The 27,320-nt window shown below is 43.1% G+C and overlaps 1 protein-coding gene and 1 pseudogene across 2 annotated transcripts; both read left to right on the forward strand.

Annotated features, from left to right (window-relative positions):
* Nucleotides 1-364: 364 nt before the first annotated feature.
* Nucleotides 365-22,367, forward strand: Clns1a (chloride nucleotide-sensitive channel 1A). 2 transcript variants are annotated; one of them, XM_032892969.1, is made up of 7 exons: nt 365-579; nt 8,152-8,288; nt 14,593-14,691; nt 15,485-15,592; nt 16,895-17,068; nt 18,868-18,960; nt 21,729-22,367. In XM_032892969.1, exons 1-6 carry the CDS (start codon nt 440-442, stop codon nt 18,933-18,935), a joined length of 726 nt encoding a protein of 241 aa, XP_032748860.1. In that variant the 5' UTR covers nt 365-439; the 3' UTR covers nt 18,936-18,960; nt 21,729-22,367. The 2 variants fall into 2 exon arrangements, with proteins under 2 accessions (XP_032748860.1, XP_032748861.1); XM_032892970.1 differs by having other exon boundaries at nt 18,868-18,956.
* LOC116891706 lies at nt 13,184-13,586 on the forward strand (annotated as a pseudogene).
* Nucleotides 22,368-27,320: the final 4,953 nt, after the last annotated feature.

Raw genomic sequence — 27,320 nt, forward strand, 5'->3', positions numbered from 1 at the left:
GACGAGGAGGAAGCAGGGTGCACCCAACCCGGAGATTTTTGACCTCCAGATGAGTGTGGATTTTATTTCTGTGCGTCCTGCTCAGGCGAGGGACTCCAGGGGCCTAGGCCTGTTCCCACTTTTTATTGGGAAAGTCTTCGTATTCCTCATACAGCCTCTCTCAGGGTTTTCTGCGACGACCTTGAAGTAGAACCACAGAGAAAACACTCGGTTATTCTAAGCACCCTTACGGGCGCTTGAGAAGGGAACCAGTGTCACGTGACAGAAAGCCGGCTCGCTTCAGATCTCTGAGTTGCCTAGAACATCCCGTCTCTATGGTCAACCGCACGCGAAATTCCTCGATGAGAAAGTTGTTCTTCCGGAGTACGGCTACTGCTTCCGGGGCAGCTCCCTGCGAACCGGGATTGCGGTGCTCGGCTTTCTTGGTTCCTGTGGAGCTATGCTTTCGCCCGCAATGAGCTTCCTTAAAAGCTTCCCGCCCCCTGGGTCCGCAGATGGACTCCGGCTGCAGCAGCCAGACACCGAAGCTGTGCTGAACGGGAAGGGGCTCGGCACCGGCACGCTTTACATTGCGGAGAGGTAGGGTTCCCGGACTCCGGCGCCGGCCTCCTTCGGGGGCGCCTTCCTCCCAGAGGCGCGACCACGGGGTACTACAGGGGGGCGTCGGCCGACGCTGCTGTTATGCGGGCCAGGTGGGATTACCCCCCCTCCGGAGCTCAGCTGGCTCTGTTCTCATTAACGACTTGTGCCTGTCTCCTGCAAGCCTGGCGCGTGGTCGCGTTTAGTTTTGAGTCTGCAGAGCCTCGGTTAGTTTTTCGATGGGCCTGGCTTTCTGAATGATCGTGTGAACTAGATGTTTTCCCTGCGTGGAATATGTAGCTCAGAGGAGATTGTTACGGGTTTAGGACGTTTGATTAATGAGCTTGGATTTTCCGCTCCAGATGTGGGTGGGGAAAAAGAGCATCTTCAGGCCCTCGCAGGGCGGAGTCATAACCAGTCGAACCCGACTCCTGGATGTGCAGGTCTTGGAAGGAATTCTTGTATTTGACTACCTGCAGGACTTTGTACTTCCACAATAAGATAGACGAGTCACTAAAATACACACTATACACACGCTCATACCTTCGTGCTCACCCCCATATTTTCCTATTCTTATTCTCTCCGTCTCCCTCTCTCGGTCTCCCCTCAACCCCACCCTCACACCCCCACTCCCGCCTTACTATCTTTCTCATACTTTCCTGTCCTTCAGATTCTCTGGTTTACCTTCTGCTGTATTTCATTTGTTGGCCACAGAGGATAATTTTCTCCTTTTAAGAGCTCAGTGTTATAAATAACATTGGGCCTGCCTAGAAAATCCAAGCTAGCCTCCTTTATATCACAGTCAGTTGATTAGTAACCTTAAATACATTCAGAATCCCTTCTGTCATGGCACTGGGAAACAAATCTCTTAGGGACCAAGATTATGCCTACTCCAGAGTCCAGGGTATAAAAGTGTAAGAAGTTAATTGTTTAAAGAACTGTTTGGATGGTGGGGCAAAGCCTGGGTGTTTAGACACCGACTGGAAATACATATGTGGGTGGGCACTCAGTTTGTTTGTGTGTATACACACACACATACACATACACACACACGTATATATAAAATGTTTGGAGTAGTCAAGAGGGAGAAAGAAAGGGGGTGGGTAGGAAGAAGTGGTGGAGATTCATTCATTCATTCTGTAAGTTCTGTTACTCTAGAGAACCCTGACTAATACACATGGATGGAGAGATGGCTCAGCACTTAAGAGCACTAACTACTCTTCCAGAGGTCCAGAGTTCAATTCCCAGCAACCACATGGTGTCTCACAGCCATCTGTAATGGGATCTGATACCCTCTTCTAGTGTGTCTGAAGACAGTTATAGTGTACACACATTAAATAAATAATTAAATAATATTAAAAGACATCAAAAAATACACATGGATAAATAAAATGGATCTTGTTTGTCAGAGTTAGGAATATTTCTGTGTTTCACACTCCACATGCAGAAGAAATTGCTAAGATCACCCAAGATCTTACTGTGTGTACCTTCCCTCTCCTAAGTCTTTTTCTCTTCACGCATGCATTTCTCTAAGGTCCTGGCCCTCTCTTCTGGACTATATAGCCTACTCTAGTGAGTATGTTAATACCTACTCTTTTGAATTTCAAATCTGTCTTTTGGACATTTGATCACACTGTGAACCCCAAGAGTGTATACTAGAAAAGTCCTTTTTTTCTAGTTGTGGTGTGGCTCAGTCTTTAGCACACATCTTTATTGCCTCTGACTGGAAGACAGACACATCCTTAGTATACACCTTGAATCCCAAACAGTGAAGGTCAAGTTAGTTTGTAGAAGGAAGCACCATGATTGAAAGTGATGTCTAAATGAGTGGCAGACAGAGTGATGAATCAGAGAAAGACTTGACCAAATAGGATATGCCCAACTCTCAGGAGAAATGAGAGGAAAGGGAAGCTACTTAAGAGCTGTGCAGAAAAAGGAAGGAGACAGTTTTACTGGGATAGTTGTACAGAGACAGGTTAGAGAAAAAAAAGGGGGCCAGAGAATGAGTAGCCAGATCAGCTAGAGTTAGTTTGATGCCAAGTAGAACAATTCAGGAGAAACTGAGAGAAACCAGATTGAATCAGCCATCTTGGAGAGGAGTTTGCTCCAAAAGAGCCAAGTTAAACCAGTCAGAAAGAATGGGAAAGGGCGAGTTTATTCAGCAGTAAGTCTAGCCTAGATTAAATTGTATGGAGGCTAGAGTCTTCCAAGACTAGGCCTAGGTTAGCAGCAGAGGAATTAAACTTCAGAGATGACACTTACTGTAGGAGAATAAAAGTTATTTTTATGCTGTTTGATAACAGTCTCCTAAGATACAGACTCAGAAGGCCAGCTACTCCATACATACACCAACCAAACTCACCCCTCAACATACCAAACTTGCTTCCCTTCACATTCATGTGTTTCTTGCATAAACACCTGGCTTTGTCCACCATCAGAGTTGCTCTATAGATGAAGAGGGTTTTGTTTTTTTAAGCACTTTTATATCCTGAACTCTGTAGTAGGCATAATATCTTTTGAGAATAGGGATTTGTTAGGATGACTTACAGGTGAGGTCTAGTTAATCCAACAATGGCTGTCTGTGAATGGAAAGCCCAAGACTCCAGAAGCTGCTCAGTCCAAGGGTCTGATCTGATCCTCAGTAGATGCTGGAAGCCTGCCTAGGCCTGGAATGAAGGCACGAGTCTTCTTTTTTTTTTTCTTTCTTTCTTTTTTTCGGAGCTGGGGACCGAACACAGGGCCTTGCGCTTGCTAGGCAAGTGCTCTACCACTGAGCTAAATCCCCAACCCCGGCATGAGTCTTCTTGACCCAAGATTGAGATTAGGAGTGGATCTTCCTACTTCAAATTAAGCAGGAAACCCCACACTGGTGTGCCCCCATGTTTGGATTTTAGTTAATTTCAGATGTAGTCAAGTTGACAACCAAGAATAGCCATCACACTATGTAAAATGGGTTTTGTTTCTTTGTTTTTTCTTAAGACAAGGTCTCTGTGTAGTCCTGGCTCCCTGGAACTTCAGAGGTCTTCCTGCCTTTCCCTCTGGAGTGCAGGGACTAAAGGTGTGTCCTGCCACCATGCCCATCGAGTCTAGAATTCTTTGTGGGAGGGTAGGCTTCTTGTATATGCTTTTGCATTTTGGAAAGTTTACAACTTAAAGGATAGAAGTGTTGTTAATGCCTATACACTCTTATTCATTAATTGAGGTCTGGAGAGGTGGCTGCACGTTTAAGAGCATTTGTTGCTCTTGCAGAGGGCTCTGGTTTGGTTCTCACATGCTGGCTCTTAGTAATAATCCCTGACTTCAGAGATCTGCCACCCTCTGACCTGTGTGGGCACCAGGTGCACAGATAGTGCACATACATGCAGCCAAGACTTCGTTTGTTTGTTTTAAATAATCACGAATAGTTAATTTAACATTTTGCCTTGTTTCTTAAGCTGTTTGAGAGTTACAGACATCTCTTAAACTTACATGTAAATATCTTAGCATGTTCCTCAGAAGATACAGTTACCATATTCAGAAAGTATATCTCATTCTATGATCTTATTTTAAGTGTTTATTGGCAGACTCAATGCTTCTTTAAGAAAACATTTTTGGAAATGTCTCAAGTTATAGGTTACATATGTATGAATTTAAAATTAATTAAATCAAGATTACATAACAGAAGTCTTGTACATCTCTACTACCCTCTTTCCTCATTTCCTTGGTCTGATCACCCTTTGTATTTTTTTTCCCCACCTGGCATGTCCAAGTCATGGGATTCAATAACCAGCAGTTTCCCCACAATGATGGCGACTCATGACTAGCAAGCATCCAGGTCAATGGCATCGTGTGTGTTGGCAGCTGTTCTAATTGAAAGAAGTAGGGTGCTTAGGCAAAATGGTAAAAGGCAGTGTTCTTTGTGCCAGGACATGCATGTATTTTGCACATGCATACAGGGCATTATATAAATGCTATTTAGTAGTTCTTCCTCTGAGTAGATGAAGAACATGGACAGACCCAAAGCTGGAGCAGGTAAGAACATGTCCACGGCTTGGCAGTATTATATTGCAGCCTCTGGGCAAGCCTTTAGGATGTAAGCCAGAAGAGAATGGTATAGAATTTGTCTCTAAGGAAATAGCTTTTGTGTGTGTGTCGTAGAGGTGAACAACTCCTGGGCTCAGTTTCAGAGCTGTTTTGTTTTCAGGTTTATTTTATTCCATGTGTATGGATGTTCTGCCTGCATATATGTACGTGTATGCCTTGCATTCCATGTGGTCAGAAGAAGGCATTGGATGCTCTGGACTTAAAGTTGTGAGCTATCATGTAGGTACGGAGGATTGAACTGTGGTTGTCTGCAAAGAGCAGCAAGCACTTGTGAGCACTGAGCTCTCTCCAGATCCTAGAGCCTAGTGTTTATAAGAAGTTGAGTTCTCAGGCTGGAGAGATGGCTCAGCGGTTAAGAGCACTGACTGCTCTTCCAGAGGTCCTGAGTTCAATTCCCAGCAACCACATGGTGGCTCACAACCATCTGTAATGGGATCTGATGCCCTCTTCTGGTGTGTCTGAAGACAGCTACAGTATACTTACATATAATAAAATAAATAAATCTTTAAAAAAAAAAAAGAAGTTGAGTTCTCATCCAAGTAAGGAAGATAAAAAGGCATGAGTAGTTCAAAATAAGTTTTTTAAGACTGGTAAACTTTGTACTTAAATTAAAAATAGGTACTTTGAGCTTAGAGACAATGCTTTTTTACATATCATTCCCAAACCAATGTTACATCAATTAAGCCAACACAGATTCAATTTCTCTTTTACCTGCCTGTGCTGTTTTCAACACTTTCCCAGAAATGAAAGACACCAATTGCACTTATTCCTGAGTCTCAGGTTTGACAAAACATGAGTTAGTCTGTGTTCACTGCTCTCCTAGTTCTTGTCCTTGCACTTATGACTCATGTTGATTTGGCTTTGGTTTTTATGACTGGTCATAGATAATTATATATTGTAGTTTTGAAGTGCTTTATGTGAGAAGAGACTTAAAAATAATTAGAACTTAAAGTCAAATAAGTATTGGTCCAAGTGCCAGACTGGCTTGGCTTAGCTCCTGAGAGCCCATAGGAAGGTTGTACTGAGACAGCATGCTGGCAGCCTCAGGGCCTACAGCACAATTTCAGCCTTTCAAACCAGAGGCACTGTTTCCATTTAGATGCCAACTTTTTTTGACTGCCCAGGTTTTGTGGCTTTGAATATTTGAAATTATTTTAGACTTGAAAATTTAGGATGTTCCATTCTAAATCATGGTCATAGCAAGAGATTTTGGAGAAAGGAAACAGTTTGATTGGACTATTCTCAGTACCCATGAGCATTGTTTCATCCCCACATTGAGAGTAACAGTAGATGGGAAAGGTGTGTGTGACCCATACTTGCATAAGAAATCTTACTTTAGAAGCAGTGGTGATGAAGTAATTCCTTAGACTTCTAAGTATACCATTAAATAATCATAGTGTAGCCAAATGAAGGTGACACCTACCTTTAATCCCACCACTTGGGAGGCAGAGGCAGATGGATCTCTTGAGTTTGAGGCCAACCTGGGCTACACAGAGAAACCCTGTCTCAAAATCATTGTCGTTGTCATAGAATGTTTAGAGTTGAACATTTACCACCACAGTTATAACACAGACCTTTTGGTAATGCTTTTGCTGAGGATTGGATTACACAATTGTCTTATACCATTAGACATTGTTTCCTTGATGGTGGTGAGTTCCTGAGGCATAGATAGAATTTAGTGTCCTCTTAAACCAACCAGGAATAATTTTACATTGCTACTCTATTAGTGTTCCTGGCTAAAGGAGCACTTGGCTCTCCAGTTGTATAGTTGTGTTGTGTTGTGTTTGTTGTTATTATTTTAGACAGGGTCTTGTAATGTAGCCTTGACTGACTTGGAACTGCTATGTAGACCAGGCTGGGCTTGAACTCACAGAGATCTGCCTGCCTCTGCCTTCCAAATAATAGAATTAAAAGTATATGTCACCTCCTGGGTTTTTGTTGTTATTGTTGCTGTTGTTGTTGTTGTTGTTGTTCTTGTTGTTGTTGTGTTTGAGACCTGGACTCCCTATAGACCAGACTGGCCTGGAGTTCATTATGTGAATTCCATATCAGACTTGAATTTGCAGCAGTTGTCCTAAGTCAGCCTCTGGGGAGCTCATACTATAGTTGTGAGCCACAGTCATCTTGCCAAAGCTGACTTTCCACTCTCTAGAAAGTAGGATGAGGCTGGGCATGGGGCCACAGGCTTGTAATGCCAGCACTTGCACTTAGGATGTAGAGGCAGGAAAAGCAGGAGAAGTACCAGAGTCAGTCTGGCTGTGGCCAGGTGTGGTAAAGCACAACTTTAATCCCAGCACTGGGGGTAGAGGCAGAGGCAGGCTGAGTTCAAGGACAGCCAGGGCTATGTAGAGAGACATTGGCTTAAAGAAAAAAATTCATGGCCAACCTGGGCAGCTGAGGCCAACATGGGCTAAATATTGAAACTATCTTAAAATAAGAGGGAATGGGGATGTGGGGGTCGGGGGAGCAGGGGAGGAGAAAGTGGAGAGGATATAGAATATAAGCGTGTTCTGTAGAGCCACATCCCCATTCCCTTCTATTATTTCATGTATGGGAGTACACTGTAACTGTCTTCAGACACACCAGAAGAGGGCATCAGATCCTATTACAGGGAGCTGTGAACCACCATGTGGTTGCTGGGAATTGAACTCAGGACTCGATGCTCTTAACTGCTGAGCCATGTCTCCAGCCCCTGTGGCTTTTTCTCAAAGCTGGTAATAAATGGGAACGTTACCTTGTCTCCTAAGGTAATAACAATTTTTTAAACTGTGATTGAAATCACAGCTGCTTTGTGTGTACATCATTTAATGTATGATGAATGGAAACGTTGATTACCAAGCGTCTGTTGCATGCTTACCTACTGAGAACTGTGCTAACATTTTTGAGGAATGTTAAATGAAGGGATGGAAGTAGGAGACTGACAAACAGGATCTGTTAACATACATGTGCTCATGTGTGTTACTGAGCTGCAGTTTGAAACAGAAGAGGTCCCTGTGGAAAAGAGGAGTTATTTGGAACTTGTCTAGATGAAAAGATCTCACAGCAAAGAAGGTAACGGAATAAGCATGAAAGACAGACAGGCAGGTAAGGGCCGAAAGCTGTTAAGAGCACACGCTGCGCTCTTAAGACCAGAGCTAAATTGCCAGTGACCACATTGGAGCTCACAGCCTCCTGTAACTCCAGCGCCAGAGGATCTGCTGCTCTCCTCTGACCTCACATATATGTGCGCATGGAGGAAAAATAAACACAGGTGACTGGAAAAAACCTGCCTCTCAAATTGTTTGAACTTATAGCTAGAGGAAAAGAAATCATAGAAGAGAAGATTCAATCCTTGTTGCTAAATTTTCTTATTTTAACAATGTTTCTAATATTGCCAATAAACTTAAATTTCTATGCAATAAAACTGTCTGAGTTGAACCTTTATAAACTTTGGGGTATTAAGTTAGGATTTAATTTCTAAAAATAATCTGCCTAAAACATGTTTTTCAGCCGCCTGTCTTGGCTAGATGGTTCTGGATTAGGATTCTCACTGGAGTACCCCACCATTAGTTTACATGCAGTATCCAGGGACCCAAATGCTTATCCTCAAGAACATCTGTATGTCATGGTGAATGCCAGATTTGGAGGTATGTATGCTATAACTCAATCCAGTGCTTCCTCTGATAGTAAAGTGCATTTTAGGGGGCAGTGCTTGTTTGTTTGTCAGGTTGCTCAGGTTGGCACTGCACTCCTGGGCTTGAGTAGAATAACAGTCCTCATTCTCCCAGATGCTGACACTTTAGTTGTGTGCATGGTGCTTTCTGAAAAGCAGTCTTTGACAATACTCAATGTAAAAATTAAGCCATTGGCCCACATTGGATAACATATTGAGCCAAGTTAATTATCTAAAACACAAGCGCAAGGCCCTGGGTTCGGTCCCCAGCTCAAAAAAAAAAAATTATCTAAAACAATTTGACTACTTGAATTTCTTCTAACGGGCATATATTTACACGTAGAAGTCTTCTGTTAATATGGTTATATTCCAGGGTTGGGGATTTAGCTCAGTGGTAGAGCGCTTGCCTAGAAAGTGCAAGGCCCTGGGTTCAGTCCTCAGCTCCGAAAAAAAAGAAAGAAAAAAAAATATGGTTATATTCCTATTTTTTAACTGCTTATTCCTTCTCCTTCTAAAGGCATTTCAGAGATGTGAACCAGTATATTCTGTCTTTCAAAAATTTAAGATAGATCGTATATATCTATTTTATCTATTTTATTTATTTTGAAGATGTGCGTTAGGGAGAGGGTTGAGGGTTGTTGCCCGCATTTATGTCTGTGTGCTACTGTGTGTGACTGAGGCCAGAAGGGGGTGAATATTCCCCTAGAACTGGAGTTACAGCCTATGTGCATGTGTCTGTGTGTGAACATATGCTACGTGTGTGGATGCCTGTAGAGGACAGAAGAGGATTGGATCCCTTGGAGCTGGAGTTACTTCAAGAACCGAGCTTCTAGTAGCTACTTTTCCACTGCTGTGCCAGAGCACCAGCAGCTAAGGAAAAGGGTGTTCTGGGGGTTAGAGTCAGTGGTGGTGGAGCAAAGGCATGAAGCAGAACCAGTCCTACAGCTGAGGACCAAGTATTCAAACATACAAGCTTATGGAGGCCATTCTCATTCAGAACACCACACGCAGCCAGCGAGGGAGCTCTCTTACCTGCAGAGTTCTGTCTCTAGGCCCACAACTGTTTCCACTTTATTACAGTAATGGTTCTCAGGGGTGGCAGGGAGAATTTATATATTTCGACTCGTTCCTTTATGTGCTGCCATTGGCCGGTGAAACTTTCATTGGAGGAGGAAGGATGCTACTGGCACATACATTACATCTGCATGACAAGATTTCCAAGTTTTACTGTTCCTGAAAATAGAACAAAGTTGTTGGTTTTAAGATAATGGGTAGCTTTTGTTCCTGACACTTCAAGTTGGGATTTTCATTTGGTTCCAGATCTAATCATTTATATTTAGTTGTGAATACTAGTTACTAATTTTTAGAACTCTGGCAAGCCATGCCTTATTAAGTGATATTGACTGATCCAGCTATCCAAAAAAATACTCTCACTAGAAGATTTCAAGTTTTTGCTGTTGGAAAATATTCAAAGATAGATTAAAATATAATGAAATTTGAAAAAAAAGATATGGAAGTGTTAAAAGTTCTTCAGACCTTGGAGTGTTGCATGATTTCTTAATGAGGTATCAAGCACAAAGTTCACTGACTTAACAGAAAGAAGGGTTTTTTGTTTGTTTTTGTTTTGCTCACAATTTCAGAGATATTTCGGTCCATCGTAGTGGAGAACACGTGACATGGTGGCAGGCATGTGGTCAGCAGCTGTCCACTTGGCAAAGGACCAGAGTTCAGGGTCCAGGAGTGGGTAGAACCTTCAAAGGCCTGTCCCTGGTGCTGCCTGCTGGGCAACATGTGTTCAATACATGTGTCTCTGGGGACCTTTATAATCTACCATAAGTCAAGTCAGCTGTGATTTTTATAACTGCTGGTCAGTGCACTGTTGCTCTGACAAAGGACCTTAGCGAATCGGTCTCCTGAGGAGCTCGTTTTGGCGTATGAGTCACGAAGCTTGGCTTATTTTCATTCAGCCCTGCTTCTTTGGACCTGTGCTGGCACAGCATCTCATGGCACGAGCACATGGTTGAGGAGACCGGAAGGCAATAGATAGAATACCCAATCACTTTATGACACCTAGGAAGTAAGGCTTAGAGGGCCTGGAGTCCCCATCTTCCCTGAGGATAGATAAGCCTCCACATGTCCTCACCTCCTAAAGGCGCCCACGAACACCACAGGCTGGTGACTTAACTTTTAATATATGGGTCTTTGCGTGACACTCGGGATTCCAATCATCACTTTATATAAGATAATTCTTAGATGGTGTTTGAAATGGAAATCTTTAAAAGTATCCTTGTCAATTCCAAATGCTGATGGTTTGGAGCTAGGGGTGTGACTCAGTGGCGTGATGTGTTCCAGCCTCTGAATTCAAGCTCCACCCATAAAACCAAAGTAAATGCTGCTGCGTTAATGCCTTAAACTTGTCTAGCATTGGCACCGAGCAAAGGTACTTTTCCAGCCCACAAAAATCTAGTGAGGCAGGGATTCAGTAATCGTAGATACAGGGACCAACCACCCCCAGTAAGTAAGCTGTGCCTTACTTGCCAGGCAAGTTATTTTCTCATGAGTCTCAGTTTTCTTAAAAAACTAAATCTCTAGAGGATTATGCTAGTCTCACTTTCCACGTGGCCTCATCTCCTAAAGATTCTTTTAACCCCAGTCGTACCTCTGGCCGGTGACTAAACCTTTAACGGTAAAGTCGGTTGGAAGCCTGGATGCTGCTGTTCTTTGTTTGTGCTGATGCTTAAACCCAGGGCCTCCTTCCTATACTGGATAAGGGTTGTACCTGGCGTACCAACCATTTCCTACATTTCTTACCATCATGGCCTTAAGGGAGATTCCTGAGACAATAAGCAATTGTTAACAGTGGTTATTTCCAAGGGTATAGATTCAGTTCAGTATAACCATGGAGATCTGGGGTCGGGTTCTCAGCACCCACATTAAAACTGCACCTTTGCCCCAGCAGTGCAGGAACACAGATGGATAGGCAGATCCCAGGGGTCTGCTGACCAGCCAGTCTCACCAAAACAGTAAAATCCAGGTTCAGTAAGAGACCCTGTTTCCAAAAAAAAAAAAAAAAAAAGGTGGCGATCAAAGGCCTGGGCTCAACTTAGGGCTTTTAATAAGCGAGCATACCAGTCACACCTGCATCTCTATCTCCCTCCCTCCTTTCCTCCCCTTTTCCTCCTACACCCCATACCCTACCCCACCCCCAACACACCAGTGGCTATTTCTGGGAAGAGGATCTAGATGCTAGGCTCTGTCCTCTGCACTTTGAAATATTGTTACTCTAGACTGTGTTATTCTTACACAGTTACTACTGTACTGTAGTTACAATTACTGTTGTATGTGTAGTATGGTGACACATTGCTTTTTAAAATGCATCAACAAAGTTTGGAGCTTGTGGCTAATTCAGTGATTTAGAATTTTTCAGTATGTGTATTATTCTGCTGGATAACTAAAGATACGTTTTTAAACAACATGTCATTGGAAACAGCACAGAAAAGGTATTATCAGTGGCCAGAGTTTTTTCTTTTGCTTGTCTATTTTTGTGCTTTTGGACACTGAACTTGGATAAATCCACACTGGTGGATGCCTCTTGTTTACTGTGTCAGCCTTACTGGATGGAGAGACCCCACACATAGTAAAGTGTACTTCTGTATGTCTGAGGGTTTCCAGAGGCAGTTAACTCAGGGAGTTGAACGGAGGAAGCCATCTTTAGCTGGTGCCCAGAGAGAACAAAAGGAGGAGGAGGAGGCCTGCTAGTGTGGGCATTCCTGCTTTCGTTCCCCTTCCTTTCTTCTCCCTCTCTTCCTTTCCTACACCCTGCTTCCTGGATGCCATGAAGGAGGCAGTGCTCCTTCCTCTCACCATGGGCAACTTGAGACCAGGAGCCAAATCAATTCTTTGCATAGATTGCTCAGCAGGTTGTAGAGTGACAGCTGGCACACCCTGCAAGTAGATTTATGGCATTAATAAGTGTCACTCCAGTCTTTCCTCATCTGCATGATAGTCAAAAGGTGTTTTTTAATACCAATTTCAAATGTAAAAATGTGCTTTTCTCTTTGCCGTAGCTAAAGGCTGACTGCAGAGCTTTGAGCATGCGTGGCCAGCACGCTACCCCTGAGTTGCTTCCCTGGCCCGTCTGTTCATATATGTCTTACCTAGCCCAGTGTGTGCGTGTATGTGTGGATTTGGTTCTTTCTCCCTTTAAGTGGGCTCTGTGGATCAAACTCAGTGTTGTTGGGCTTATGCAGCAAGTGCTTTACCCGCTGAGCCTCCTCACCAGCCCTTTTTTTTTTTTCGGAGCTGGGGACCGAACCCAGGGCCTTGTGCTTCCTAGGCAAGCGCTCTACCACTGAGCTAAATCCCCAACCCCAACTCACCAGCCCTTAATATGTATTTAAGATTGCTAATTTCAGCAAACATGTTCATTGTTTTGTGGGGTTAGTTTATTGATCTTTTTTTAATTAAGTGGTTGAAATATAAAAAGTTTAGAGTTGGGGATTTAGCTCAGTGGTAAAGCACTTGCCTAGCAAGCACAAGGCCCTGGGTTCAGTCCCCAGCTCCAAAAAAAAAAAAAAAAAAAGTTTAAAGTAATTTTTTTCTATTTCGTATTTAGTGTAACTTCTATTGACTTTCCCAGATCCTATAGGTTTTTAAGGGAAATTCACTGAATACTGTTGAAAGCTGCCCCTTTTTGGGGGTTGGGTCTCTATATTTCCTGGCACTCACTATATAGATCACATTGGTCTTGAACTCATGAAGATCTACGTGCCTCAGCCTCCCTTGGCTGGAATTAAAGATATGTACCACTATGCCCAATTTGAAAGTGTTTTGTGGGAACCGGGGGCCTCATCTGTGAACAGCGCAGCAATGGCCAAGATTAAGGCTTGGAACCTGCGCGGCAAGAAGAAGGAGGAGCTGTTGAAACAACTGGATGATCTGATGCTGGAACTGTCCCAGCTTCTCGTGGCCAAAGTGACAGGCGGCGCCACGTCCAAGCTCTCCAAGATACGAGTCGTACACAAATCCATCGCCCGTGTCTTCACTGTCATTAATCAGACTCAAAAGGAAAACCTCAGGAAGTTCTACAAGGGAGAGAAGTACAAGCCCCTGGACCTGTGACCAGGAAGGCCAGAGCCATGTGCCACCAGCTCACCAATCGTGAAGAGAAGCTGAAGACCAAGGAGCAGCAGCGGAAGGAGCGGCTGTACCCACTGCGCAAGTGCGCAGTCAAGGCCTGAGACGACGACAATAACAATAAAGTCCAAAACTGGGGAAAAAAAGAAAGTGTTTTGTGTGGGTTCCCATTTCATCCTCCTCTCTCTGACTCAAATTAAGCAATATTGTATATTGTATATCCTTTTTATTATGTATGTATGTATTTGCCACATCACATGTATGCCTGGTGCCTGCCAAGGTCAGAAAGAAGGGGTTAGATCCTGGCTTGGAGTTACAATTATGAGTCACTGTATGCGTGTCAGGAATTGAACCTAGGTTCTCTGAGAGTGACAAGTGCTCTAAGCACGGAGTCAATTCTGTAGCCCTTCTATATATATGCTTTTAACCCTTACTGAATATGTATATGTCTCCAACGATGTAATGGTTTTATGTTTAAAATTTTAATGTAAGTGATACCATATAGTTTGCAACTAGCTTTTTCATCTAGTTCCTTTTTAAAGTGTCTCTGTGTTGATACATTTATATATTCAGTCTTCAGTGTAAAAATGTGAACCCGGGACTTCCTGTACAGAGTGACTGCCTCTCAGCTATTACTCCCACCCCTAGTCTCCTTGAGCATTCTTTATCTACAAACTATTACACATTTATCTGAAATCGTCTCACTGCTCTGCATAACCATCAGTAAACACTGAATTGCAATATTTAGATATACCAGTCAATTTCCTAGCTTGTTCATTAAATTTTTTGTGTATATATTTGCTTCTCCTTTTCAAATACAAGTATTTCAGGCACATACTACCAGGATTTAGCTTCAGTGTCTTTAAAATGTGAAATAAATATTTTAAGTTTTTATTCCTTGAGACTGGAGAGACAGACCAGCAGTTACGAGCTCCTGCTGCTCTTTCAGAAGACAGAGTTAGGTTTCCAGGACCCATGTCAGGGGACTCACGTGCCTCTAACTCTAGCTCCAGGGGACTCAATGTCCTCTTCTGGCTCCTGTATGCATTCTGTACATAAAGCACATACAGGCACACATAAGTAAAGTCTTAAGAAAAACTAACTTTTAATGTCTAAAAAGGTTACTTTTATTTCTTTTATAGAAGAATCAAAAGAACCTTTCTCTGATGAAGATGAGGACGACAATGATGATGTTGAACCCATTTCTGAGTTTAGATTTGTGCCCAGTGATAAGTCAGCATGTGAGTGTTGTGATACTGATCTTTTCTCCGTATGTCCCCTCTCCCATTGGTAAGCTCACACCTCTCCCCTTCATTACCGTTACCTCCGTTCTGTTGCTTTATCCTGTTTAGTCTCCTTAAAGTCATTGAGCAGCTACTTATTACTGTTCCAGGTTGTGGATACAGTAAGAATACTGTGACTAGCATGGTATCTGGTGCACTTTGTGCAAGGAGGACTCTGGTCAGTCTGATTGATTGACGTTGCTGACTCAATGTCAACGGCTGGAAACACTTCCAAAGTTGAAAATGTGGAGACTTTTGGAAAGTATGTCATGTGACAGAGGCTTTTTCCTAATTAGCAGTGTGACCAACAACTCTGACCTTTTCTCTTTACTCTTTCTCTTCCCTTTCTCTTTCCTTTCTCTTTTCTCTTTTCAACAGGGTCTCTCTATATAGTCCCAGCTGTCCTGGAACTATGTAGACCAGGCCTTAAACTCAAAGAAGTCTGTTTGCTTCTATCTTATGAGTTCTGAGATCAGAGGCCTGAGCCACAACACCTGGGTTGGCCTTTTTTTCTTAAATCCAGCCACCAATGAAGAGATATTATAATGTCTTGTATTTACTTTGTGACTTATTCATTGTCTCAAGCATTTTTCATGATCAATTTTCATTTGAATTTTATAGATTTTATGAATATAGTTAGCCTAGTAAACCTTTTGTCTGCTTTTAAATTGGTTTGTAGCAGTGGTTATATTTATTCTAAGACTCTGTGGTGCACTGGAAAAAGTATTAGTTACAGTTTCCTGTCCTTTAGTGGAGGCAATGTTCACAGCAATGTGTGAGTGCCAGGCCCTGCATCCAGACCCTGAGGATGAAGACTCGGATGACTATGATGGAGAAGAGTATGATGTGGAAGCACACGGTCAGTGACTTGGGTCCCAGGTTGGCGTTACTGTTTCAGTAAGCATGTGCTAAGGGCATACAATTTTTAGGTTTTTTTGTTGTTGTTGTTGTTGTTTTTGTTTTTTTTTTTCTATAAAGGAACCCATGTAAGATGGCTGTAAATAAAGGGAATGGTCCATTAGCATACTTGGTGTCTCGGCCCTTTCAGCAGACAATTGGGGAAATGAATGGCTTTCCCAAGCTCAAACAACAATAAGATATTAGGGGTGGGGAACAGATAATAGAAACAAATGGGAAAGACAAGGACAGCTAGAACGTCGGTGGTCAAGAGCATACCTCAGTCTGAGCTGGCTGTCCCCACCCTCCCCACTGAGAAGTCTGTTCATGTATACCTCTTTAAAGTTGTGTTTAATTTGTTTATTTTGCATGTATGAGTGTTTTGCCTGGATTCATATATGTGCCCTCTGAGGCCAGAAAAGGGTTTTGGAACCCCCCTGAGTTTGAATTATATGGTTGTGAACTGCTAGCTGGGTGCTGGGAACCAAACTGCAGGCCCTGCAAGAACAGCAAATGCTCCAACACCACCGAGTTGTCTCTCTAGAGTTCTCTTGATATTGCACTTTAATTTCCTTCTCCCTAAACCCATACTTCATTTATCCACAACTATTTTCCACTGCCTCCCAGACCAGAATGTGCTCCCTTGCTCTGGTAGGTTGCAGCCTAAGGCACAAACGGTCTCTTTGGCACCAGTCTGGGCATCTACAGTTCTTTCCTACACAGGAATCCGGATCCTAGCCTAAGACTACCCATTTCTGGAATTATTCTTCACATACACAAATACATTCTCATTTCTTAGAGATTTTTTTAAGTGATTTTCTGTTTTTGTCCCTTTTATATTCTTTTAGATTTTCTGGTTTTTTTTTCTGGAGCTGGGGACCAAACCCAGGGCCTTGTGCTTGCTAGGCAAGCGCTCTACCACTGAGCTAAATCCCCAACGATTTTCTGGTTTTTTAAAAAAGGAAAAATATGTTAATTCAAAATTCTTTCAGTCAAATTTTGTATTTATTCACTTGTAAAATTCCCACCTTATAATATTTCCACCTTGGAATAATAAAGGATTCACTAATTTTAAAAATACCCTCTTTTCCTTCTGGTTTTCTAATTCTAATGGGTAGGGACATATTTTTCTTTTCTTTTTGGAACTCTTAATAATGACCCTATCAATAAATACCGGAAGCCTATACATCTCCAGCAAATGCATTATTTATTGTCCACTGTCTTTTTTCCCACTGTTGTATAAAATCGTGTTCTGTTTGTTTAGAACAAGGACAGGGGGACATCCCTACATTTTACACCTATGAAGAAGGACTATCCCATTTAACAGCAGAAGGGCAAGCCACGCTGGAGAGATTAGAAGGAATGCTTTCTCAGTCTGTGAGCAGCCAGTATAATATGGCAGGCGTCCGAACAGAAGATTCAGTAAGAACTTACGAAGGTGAGTGCCCTTTCTCTTCACCTCATGTGGCGGTCATGTGGTGGTCCTGTGGCAGTCCTGTGCTTTCTGATCTCGAATTGCTTATGTGCCACACCTGGACTTAAAGCACATCTCTAAATACTTCTCTTTTTGGGGAGGGGGGTCATTTTGTTTTGTTTTTGAGACAGGGTTTTTCTGAGTAGATTTTGGCTGTCCTGAAACTCTTGAAGTAGACCAGGCTGGCCTTCAACTCTGAGATCCACTTGCCTCTGCCTTCCTACTACTGGGATTAAAGGTGTGTGTCACCCCCCTTATATGTGTACATTTAATTCTTTTTAGAATAAAGTTTATGAAAAGTTTAAGGATAAGTTTATGATCCACATTGTATCCATTAGACAGCTAAAGCTCAGAAGGGTTGCATTGCTTGAGGTCAAACAGCTGATAAGAGGATTATTTCAGTGAACCATTATATAAAAGTAATATACCTGCCATTGTCATCAGCACCTCTTACATTTTATGTGTTTAGTATATATTAGTATTTTATGCTCTAGTAACATTGTAACTGTTGTTTTCAATGACTACAGGACATCCTTGAAGTGGCTTTAGTGTGTCTTCTCTGGTCCACTTTCACTTCTCCCATGGTGCTGTGATCAGTGTCACATGCATACAGCATATTGACCTGAGTTTTGGAGTTCTGGGATATTGGCAAGGATGGGGAGATGGGGCAGGAATTGTATCTTACTGTATTGCCCATGCTAGACACAGACTAGTAAACTCAAGTAATTATCCTATCCCAGCATGCCTTACTCACATGTGGCAGGTGAAGAGTTGGGAGAGAGTCAAGAGTGAAAAAGTAAACAACTACAGATGTTTTGTTTTGTTTTTCTGCCCTCCTCACACTTTTTTTAAAAAGTTGTATTCTATGTGTATATGTGTTTGCCTGCCTGGATATCTGTGCTCCTTTGCATGGTTGGTGCCCTTGGAAGCCAGATGCCCTGGAACTGAAATTGTAGACAGTTGAAATCTGCCATGTGGGTGCTGCGAATCAAGCCTGGGTCCTATGAAAAGTCGACAGCGCTCTTATTCTTAAGTGCTGGACTATGCCTTTAGCCCTCATCCCATGCCATGTTAGTGAGATGATGGAAATGGGGAGATAAAGTTTGCTGCTGTTGTTTTTCTACTCTGATTAATGCATTTGAAAATCCCTGCCAGCCAGACCTGGTGGCATGAACTTATGATCCTAGCGCCTGACGTGAGCCTGCAGGACGCAGTGACTTTGAGCTTATGTAGGCTACATAGCTAAACATTCCAAATTTTTTTAAAAGAAAAAAAGGAAGAAAAGGCATAAATTGATTCCTGCCTAGGATTTGTGGGTTTGTATGTGTATGTGTGTTGATGTTGTGGATTTACAAAGTTAGCTGTTTAGATTGATTTTTAACTTGACTTAAATCCACAGGTGGCTCAGATAACCTTGTTTTCAAAATAGAAAGAGTGGAATTGGAGGTGTTAGATAGCCTGATGTGGTGGTCCACCTGCAGTCCTAGCCATGGGCCTGAGGTCAGGAGCGGAGGATAGCCTGAACTGCATGAGACCCTGTTTCAAAAACAACAAAATGCCCAAATTTTTAAAATCCAGTTATTGTTTTTATTGTATGTTTTAGATTGGGTCTCACGTGTAGCTTAGAAGTACTACACAGACTAGACTGGCCTCAGACTCACAGAGTTCCACCTGACTGCCTACCCAGGGCTGGGACTACAGCAGGGGACCACCATGCCAGGCCTTGCTGAGTCAAGTGTCTGAGACAGTGTCTTTATGTGCAGATGGCATGGAGGTAGAGACTACACCAACTGTTGCCGGACAGTTCGAGGATGCAGACGTTGACCACTGAGGATGACTCGTGAGACTTACAGTGAGTGAGTAGCTTATTCTCGTTACTGCATGAAGATCCCCGAAACGACCATGGGCTTAAAGAATTCTAGGAAGGTAGCAGTTTTTAAAAATGTTACCCATCTCTGGTTACTGGAAATTACTTGGGTTTTGCCCTACAAACATCTTTTAAGTTCAGTTCCAGAAAGATATGACGCCCTCTTCTGGCCTTCACAGGCACTACATGCACATGGTACACATACATGCAGGCAAAATACACACACATAAGATAAATATATATATATATTAAGTTCAGTGTTTCTAAATTACTACAGTTATAGAACTAACGATGCATGGTAACAATGCATGTTTTCTTCTAATGTGGCTATCAAAAAAATAGCCTTTGAGAAGTTCTGTGGCTGTGTGGTTTATATCTCTTCCATAAATGTTTTCCTTCCTTGCACCATTGCTGCTTTTGTGTAGTCTATAGGCAGCAGACTCTCTGCTCACATCACTGCGAGCTTTCCTGGTGCCGGTTAGTTTTCTGCTCTCACAGTCCCAGACATTGATAACCCACCACCGACTCCAGGCCTGACCTCCCTTACTCATCATCACGTTAATGACAGCTAGCTGCCTTTGAAGGGAAGGGGCAGTGGCTGTCATTATAAGTTGTTAGTAGCCTGGATGGGAAGTTTTTCTTCTTTTTTCTCTTATTGGATTTTTTAAGTTTACATTTTAAATGTTATCCACTTTCCCTGTTTTCCCTCCAGAAACCCAATATCTCATCCTCTCCTCCCCCTGCTTCTATGAGGGTAACTCTCTTATCCACCCACCCATTCCCTCCCACGCCCTGACATTCCCCTATGCTGGGGCATTGACCCTTGACAGGACCAAAGGCTTCTCCCATTAATGACAAGGCCATCCTTTGCTACATATGTGGATGGAGCCATAGGTCCATCCCTGTGTACTCTTGGGATGGTGGTTTAGTCTCTGGGAGCTCTGAGGAGTCTGGTTGGTTGAAATTGTTGGTGCAAACCCCTTCAGCTCCTTCAGTCCTTTCTCTCATTCCTCCATTGGGGACCCCATTCTCAGTCCAATGATTGGCTGCAAGCATTCACCTCTGTATTTGTTAGGCTCTAGCAGAACCTCTCAGGAATCAGGCTCCTGTCAGCATGCACTTCTTGGCATCTGCAATATTGTCTGGGTTTGGTGTCTGTATATGGAATGGATCCACTAGGTGGGGCAGTCTCTGAATGACCTTTCCTTCAGTCTCTGCTCTATACTTTATCTCCATATTTCCTCCTGTGAGTATTTTTGTTCCCCTTTCTAAGAAGGTCTGAAGCATCCACATTTTGGTCATCCTTCTTCTTAAGCTTCATGTGGACTGTGGATTGTATCATGGGTATTCCAAGCTTTTGGGCTAATATCTACTTAATCAGTGAGTGCATACCATGTGTGTGCTTTTGTTTACTGGGTTACCTCACTCAGGATGATATTTTGTAGTTCTATCCATTTGCCTAAAATTTCATAAAGTCATTGTTTTTAATAGCTGAGTAGTACTCCATTGTGTAGATGTAGCACATTTTCTGTATCCATTCCTTTGCTGAAGAACATGTGGGTTCTTTTCCAGCTTTTGGCTACTATAATAAGATTTCTATAAACATAGTAGAGCATGTTGTGTCCTTGTTATATGTTGGAGCATCTTTTGGGTATATGCCCAGGAGTGGTGTAGCTGGTCCTCAGGTAGTGCAATGTCTAATTTTCTGAGGAACTGTCAGACTGCCTATTATTTTTGTTGTTAGACATGGAATTGTGTTTGTGTGGCTCTCTTTTGGGTTAGTTGAAAGATTACTTTGTTTTTTCTAGGGTGTAGTTTCCCTCCTTGTGTTGGAGTTTCCCATCCATTTTCCTTTGTAGGGCTCGATTTGTGGAAAAATTGTGTAAATTTGGCTTTGTCATGGAATATCTTGTTTTCTCCATCTATGTTAATTGAGAGTTTTGCTGGGTACAGTAACCTGGGCTGGCATTTGTGTTCTCTTAGGTTCTGTATGACATCTGTCCAGGATCTGCTTTCATAGTCTCTGGTGAGAAGTCTGGTGTGATTCTGATAGGTCTGCCTTTATATGTTACTTGATCTTTTTCCCTTACTGCTTTTAATATTATTCTTTCTTTGTTTAGTGGTTTTGACTATTTTGTGATGGGAAGAATTTCTTTTCTGGTCCAATCTATTTTGTGTTCATTTGGTAGTTGATCTGATTTCCAAACAGTGTAATTTTTGATCATTTAAGATTGTATGTTGGCTAGAGAGATGGCGCAGTGATTGAGAGCACTGACTGCTCTTCCAAAGGTCCTGAGTTCAATTCCCAGCAACCACATGGTGGCTCACATCCATCTGTAATGAGATCTGATGCCCTCTTCTGGTGTGTCTGAAAACAGCTACAGTGTACTCATATACATAGAATAAATAAAATCTTTAAAAAAAATTGTATGTACTTTGAAAGCCTAAAGAAGAAGTAGAGTATTCGTGTAACCATTACTAATTCCAAACCTTGGGATGGAGCGTGAAATAAGGTACAGAAGGGTGTACATGTATCATAGCCTCACAGCTCCATCACGGATGTGCTCACATGCTGTCTGTGCTCCTCTGCAGGTGGCTTGCATAACAGGTTCTCAGTTTCCTCATCTGTACAATGGAAGCATAGTTACTGATCAGGGATATTACAAGGCCTGAGATACAGCAATAGTTTGGAATCCTACAAGGCTTCACTAAATAATGGTTATTAGTAATAATAACTGTGAGCCCTTTGTCTTTCAGATTCTGCTCATAACTATAGGCAAGAACTTGATGCCGCTTCACTCCAGAATGGAGCTGGTGAAAGGCTTTTTTCTTCTCCAAAACTCATTTCTCAAGACAAACTATAATGAGACAGCAAGCTGTCACCAGCAGAAAAGACTCTGACCTCTATTAACAAAGGTGAATTAACTGAACGGGTTTTTGTAGTTTCTCATTTACCCCCAAGCTTCCTGTGTCTAGTTATCTTCTGAGAGGGCCTCTAATTCCTACCTTTGCTGTGTGCAGTCTGTCAGCTGCGAGGCCTGTGTAGTTAAATGTACAGAGCTCACGCTGGGCAAAAGTGAGGTGGGGAGCTTAGATGTCTCTGGGACTTAGGAGGACTCTCTGATCCCTGAGATAGAAAGTAAAGGCCTCTGAGGGCACAGCCTTTAGCATTCTCCACAGATGCATGGGTCCTCTACTGGGGCTCAGCCACATCTCATCATGACAAATGCTTGTGTGCTACTTCTGTTCCTCCTCATTTACCATCAGCTCTGTTACGTTCTCCTAGCTTAGGTCCTTGACTGTCACAGAGTAAATCATCTGAAATGAAGTCTGCAAAGTACTCTCAATGATATTTTGTCTTTGTAATAGTTAAATAAATCTGGGTTTTCTATATCACTGTGGTTTTGCTCTTGACTAAAATCATTGAGAAAAGATGATTTGTAAATATTATGTGTATGTGTGTTTTGCCTGTGTGTCTGTGTCATGTGTGTGTGTTTTGCCTGTGTGTATATATGTACATCGTGAGTGTGCCTGGTGCCCATGGAGGTCTGAAGAGGGTGTTGGAACCATTAGAACTGAGTTCCCGATGTTTATGACCTGCCACAAGGGTGCTGGGAACTGACCTTAGGTCCTCTGCAAGAACAGCCAGTATTCCTAACTGCTGAGCCAGCTCTCTAGCCCAGCACTTACTTCTCTTATAGAGGACCTCAGTTCAGTTCCTTTGCTTCTGTATTGGGTGCTCACAGCACTATACTGCTGGCTCCAAGGGATCTGACAAACTATTCTGGTTTCCCTGAGCACTCAGCTACACATGCAAATACTATACACCCATACAGAAAAATAGTAAAGTTCTAAAGTAATGCTGGGGCTAGGGTAGACAGCCAGTTTAGCTTCGTGAAGCTGGTCTAGCTGTGTGAAGCCCTGGTTCAATCCCTACCACTTTATAAGCATGGCCTGGTTGGCGTGCCTATAAATCCCAGTGCTCCCGAGGTGGAGGCAAGAGGTCAGAAAGGTCATCCTCAGCTAGTATGTCACATGAACACATAAACAAAATGCTAGTCCTAGAGAGAGGAGCTTCTGCAGAGGACCAGGTTTGTCTCCCAACCCACATAAACAGCTTGTAATCATTCTGGAGCTAGCCCCACAGGACCCAGCAGCTCTGGCCCCCATAGGCATCTGGATTTGTGTGTGCATGGGGACCAGAGCTTGACATTGACTTGCTCTCTACTTTTTTTGAAAACAGTCTCAGTGTGTAGCCCAGGCTGCCCTGGGGTTAACAGAGATCTGCCTGCCTTTGCTCTCCTACTGCTGGAATTGAAGGCATGTGCTGCCATGCTCAGTTTTGCTTTTACTTGTGTATATGCATGGGGTCTGTACACATTTGTGTAGGTGCCTCAGACAGGATGTCAGATTCCCTGGACCTGGGCTATTTGATGTTTCTGAGAACTGAACTTGGGTCCTCTTCAATACCCTTATCTGTTAAACACAGAGCCCCATCTACCTTATTTCTTGAGATGAGGTTAACTCACTGAACCTGGAGTAGACTGGCTGGCCAGGAAGCTCCAGGGATCCTGTCTTCCCCACTTTTGCATGAGTGGTAGGATCCAAACTTACGTCCTTAGGTTTGCAAGGAAGGCAGTCTATACACTGAGCCATCTCCCTAGCCCAGTTTTAGTTCCAGTTGTTGGGAGCATGACATTAATAAGATGTGTAAGCTTCTAGCAGGTCTTTCATAAGGGAGTCTTAAAACAAAGACCCTGCTGTGCTGCCTGCATCGGACCCTGCTGTGCTGCCTGCATCGGAAGTAGTTTCTAAGTTGGCCAGCCCTCACTATATAGTTTCCATAGGCACCTGGATATTCACAGGCGGGGTTTTATAGTTCTAGACTTAGGCCCTTTCTTGTTATTGTTGTTGAGACACTATATATCTCTTCTCTGACTGGTCTGGAACTCACAGAGGTCCACCTGCCCAGGCCTCCCAAGTCTCGGGACTTTGTGTGGCCTTTGAAAGACAGTTCTATGCACCATTTGGACCTACCAGTCTGATTAGCAGCTGGGTCCTGCTGACAGCCTCAAGCCGGTGTTCAAGTTTCTCATCCTGCAGAGTAAGCCAAGAAAAGTAAAGTTCCCCCTTTTGTATCTTTTTAAACAGGGTTTTCAGAAGTTCTGAATTTGTTAGTAAGCCCCGTGAGAGAAAAACTAACATTTTCTGAGGCCTCTTCAGTAGCAGCCACTGCCCTGGGTTCTTCCATATGTGGTGTGTGTCAGGAACTGTTCCCGGAGGTGACAATGCCACTTTATAGAGGAGGTGCCACTTGGGTTACATGGGTATTGAACTTTGGTTTTTAAGCCTGTTTTCCAAAACGATGCAGCCTGGGTGAGTGCCCACCATAGCTGGTACTGAGTCCATGCCCCCTTCTACATGTTTCTCTGCTGTCAGTAAATGCCACCCACAGTTTTATCCTAGGGATATATATATATATACTCATTAAATAGGGCTAGCACCTCGTGGGTTGACAGTGGAAAGTTCATTTAGTATCTTTCTGAAGGAACAAGTTTCAGGATCCTGTGGACTTCTGTGGGATTTGCTAAAGTTGGTCTGCTGCCGTAGGTGATCCAGGCATCAAACTATCATTCTGCAATGCTAGACAATTACATCCATAGCTGTGAGGGGAGAAGGTAAAGTCAGACTACTTAAAAATCAAACTCAGCCTGCTGTAAGAGGCAGAGGCAGAGGCAAACTATTGAGTTTGAGGCCAGCCAGGGATACTTAGACCCTGTTTCTAATTAATTAATTAATTAATTAATTAAATTATCAACAAGCCAACATTTACTGATTGTATTTTAGCTTTATTTTTTCATTTTTAAGCTTAAATTTAGCGTTACTGGAATTGTGCTGCTTGCCTGGTCTTACGGACTTTCTTCCCTCCCAAGTTTGGCTCGTTGAAATATCCCAAAAAAGCAGGCTTAGTAGTTTTGTTTTTAATTGTATTATTAAAATACAGAAACATACTGAGGTTAGAAAAGATGCCTTAGCATTTAATAGCACTGGCTGCCCTTCCAGGGGATCCGACAACCCTCTTGCCTCTGGGGGTACTGCATATACTCGGTGCACAAACATATAGGCAAAACCCATATACATAATCCGGTGTCACACTAGGTACATGGTGTAATACCAGCACTTAGAAGGGAGGCAGGAGAATCAGGAGTCTGAAGCTAGCCTGGGCTAAACAAAAGTCTATACAGGGTAATAGGATTGTTTAGAGGTTATTACTCACTAGAATGCATGAACTGCTTGTGACAACAGTACCTAGAGAGTGGCTCAGTTCATTATTGGCAAACTGGCAAGGTTAGCGCTGACTTCATTTAGCTATTTATTTCCAGGCAGAATCTTGTGAGGCCCAGACTGGGCTTGAATTCGCTGTGTAGTTGAAGATGACCTGTGAACTTTACATCCTCCTGCCTCCGTGTGCCTTCACACCCAGTCCTTTTTTTTTTTTTTTTTTTTTTTTGGTTTTTTTTTTGGAGCTGGGGACCGAACCCAGGGCCTTGCGCTTCCTAGGCAAGTGCTCTACCACTGAGCTAAATCCCCAACCCCACACCCAGTCTTATGTAGTTGTAGGGACCAAACTTGGGGCCCTTTGTGTTGTGGCGGGTACTGCCAGCCAGGCTGCATCCTAGCCCAAGTGCCATCCTCCTGAAGAGAAGCTATAACTAACCCACCCCTGTGATTAGAATACATCTGAGAGACTTGAAATAAAAACTCCACGAAGCAGTTAAATGTCTGGAGTCTGGGCTTGCAGGGCCTGCAGGCCTTCAGTGCAGGTTGTTGTTTGCGCTTTCTAAACAGGTCTAGGGCACTGGAGGGTCTGCTTTCCAGTAGACCAGACAGATGGGGGAGGGAGGAGGTCCTATCAGTCCTAGCAGCAGGAACAATGAATGGATGACAGCACTATGAGGAAAAGCAAGTCTTTCCAAATAAATAGTTGCCAAGTACACTGTTACACTGCTCGACCTGAAGGCAGTACACAGTTCTCATAAAACTAAGATTCTAGGGGCTGGGGATTTAGCTCAGTGGTAGAGCGCTTACCTAGGAAGCGCAAGGCCCTGGGTTCGGTCCCCAGCTCCGAAAAAAAAAAAGAAAAAAAAAAAAAAAAAAAACTAAGATTCTAGTGGAGAGTCACTCGCAAGCCACTGGAGAGATGAGGATGGATCTTAGTGCTGGAGCACTTACCTAGCACACAAAGCCTGGGTTCGTCCTCAGCAACACTCTCAGAAAAGTCAGTGGGGAAAAGATTGGACAAGAACGTGAAAATAAAACAGATCCGTGAAGAAAGTTAGGGGCCAGGAGTAGATACATGGTATGGATGCTTTGCTGTTGTTAGACAAGTTTCTTGACTGTTGCCCTGTCGGAGTTCATCACATTCCAGACCATGTTAGCTGGCCTTGTGTGTGTGTGTGTGTGTGTGTGTGTGTGTGTGTGTGTGTGTGTGTGTGTGTGTAAGTTGCAGAGAGCAGAAATCTAGCCCTTTTTGCCTTTGTAATGGAAGCATATTGGCCCTGTCTGATTCACACAGGAGGGATTCATAGATGCTGGTTTATGAGAAAGAAACATATTATCTACTGCGGCCGTGAAGCTAAAATGTGTATGTGTACGAATGGATAGGCGTCAACAAATACGTGGACATTGTTCTGTTGCAAATAAACACAGTTGCGTTTGGAGTTACTGTGCATGTTAGTATGTAGAGGGGGGATGGCGTTGAGAGGGTAGCAGGCCTGTTTGTGACTGATTGCACAAGTGACTTAAGCCCCATAGGTAGAAGAGAGGATCATTGGGGACTCATCTAGTCTAGTGACTGTGACTAGCAAGGGAGCTGCAAGTTAGAAATGGAGGTTAGATTAGTAATGGAAAACTTGTAGTTAAGGGGAACTTGGGCAGAACAAAAGACACAGCTATCAGAAGAGACAGCCAAGGAACTCAAAGGCCAAGACACTGGAGGGATCCTTTGTGGGTTTCAGTTACCAAGACACAACTTGAGGTTTGCTCCACAAAGAGGCAGGGACTGCTCTTTCAGAGGACCAAGTGCTGAACTGTCTGGAGCTCTAGCTCCAAGGGACTCACCGGGCCTCTTCTGGCCCATAGGCGCCTACACACGAAATATATTCACATACACAATACGTTTCTCTCTTTACTGGAGGAAAGAGTTGTTTATTTTGGCTTAACGGTTCCAGAAGGATGAGAGTCCATTATGACAAGTGGCAGACATGGTGTCCAGGACAAAAACCGACCTAGTTACATCTTTAACCACAAATGCACACCAGAGCAAAACAGAAACAGGGCTAAGTTATG

Source organism: Rattus rattus, chromosome 2, assembly GCF_011064425.1.
Source record: "Rattus rattus isolate New Zealand chromosome 2, Rrattus_CSIRO_v1, whole genome shotgun sequence".
Classification (NCBI taxonomy): domain Eukaryota; kingdom Metazoa; phylum Chordata; class Mammalia; order Rodentia; family Muridae; genus Rattus; species Rattus rattus.

Bases quoted from the DNA above. Each gene is read 5' to 3' on its own strand.
- Clns1a (XM_032892969.1), top strand. From the start codon at position 440: ATGCTTTCGCCCGCAATGAGCTTCCTTAAAAGCTTCCCGCCCCCTGGG. The intron at 15,593-16,894 runs GTCAGTGACTTG...CTGTTTGTTTAG, and splicing joins GTATGATGTGGAAGCACACG to AACAAGGACAGGGGGACATC. The intron at 17,069-18,867 runs GTGAGTGCCCTT...CTTTATGTGCAG, and splicing joins TTCAGTAAGAACTTACGAAG to ATGGCATGGAGGTAGAGACT.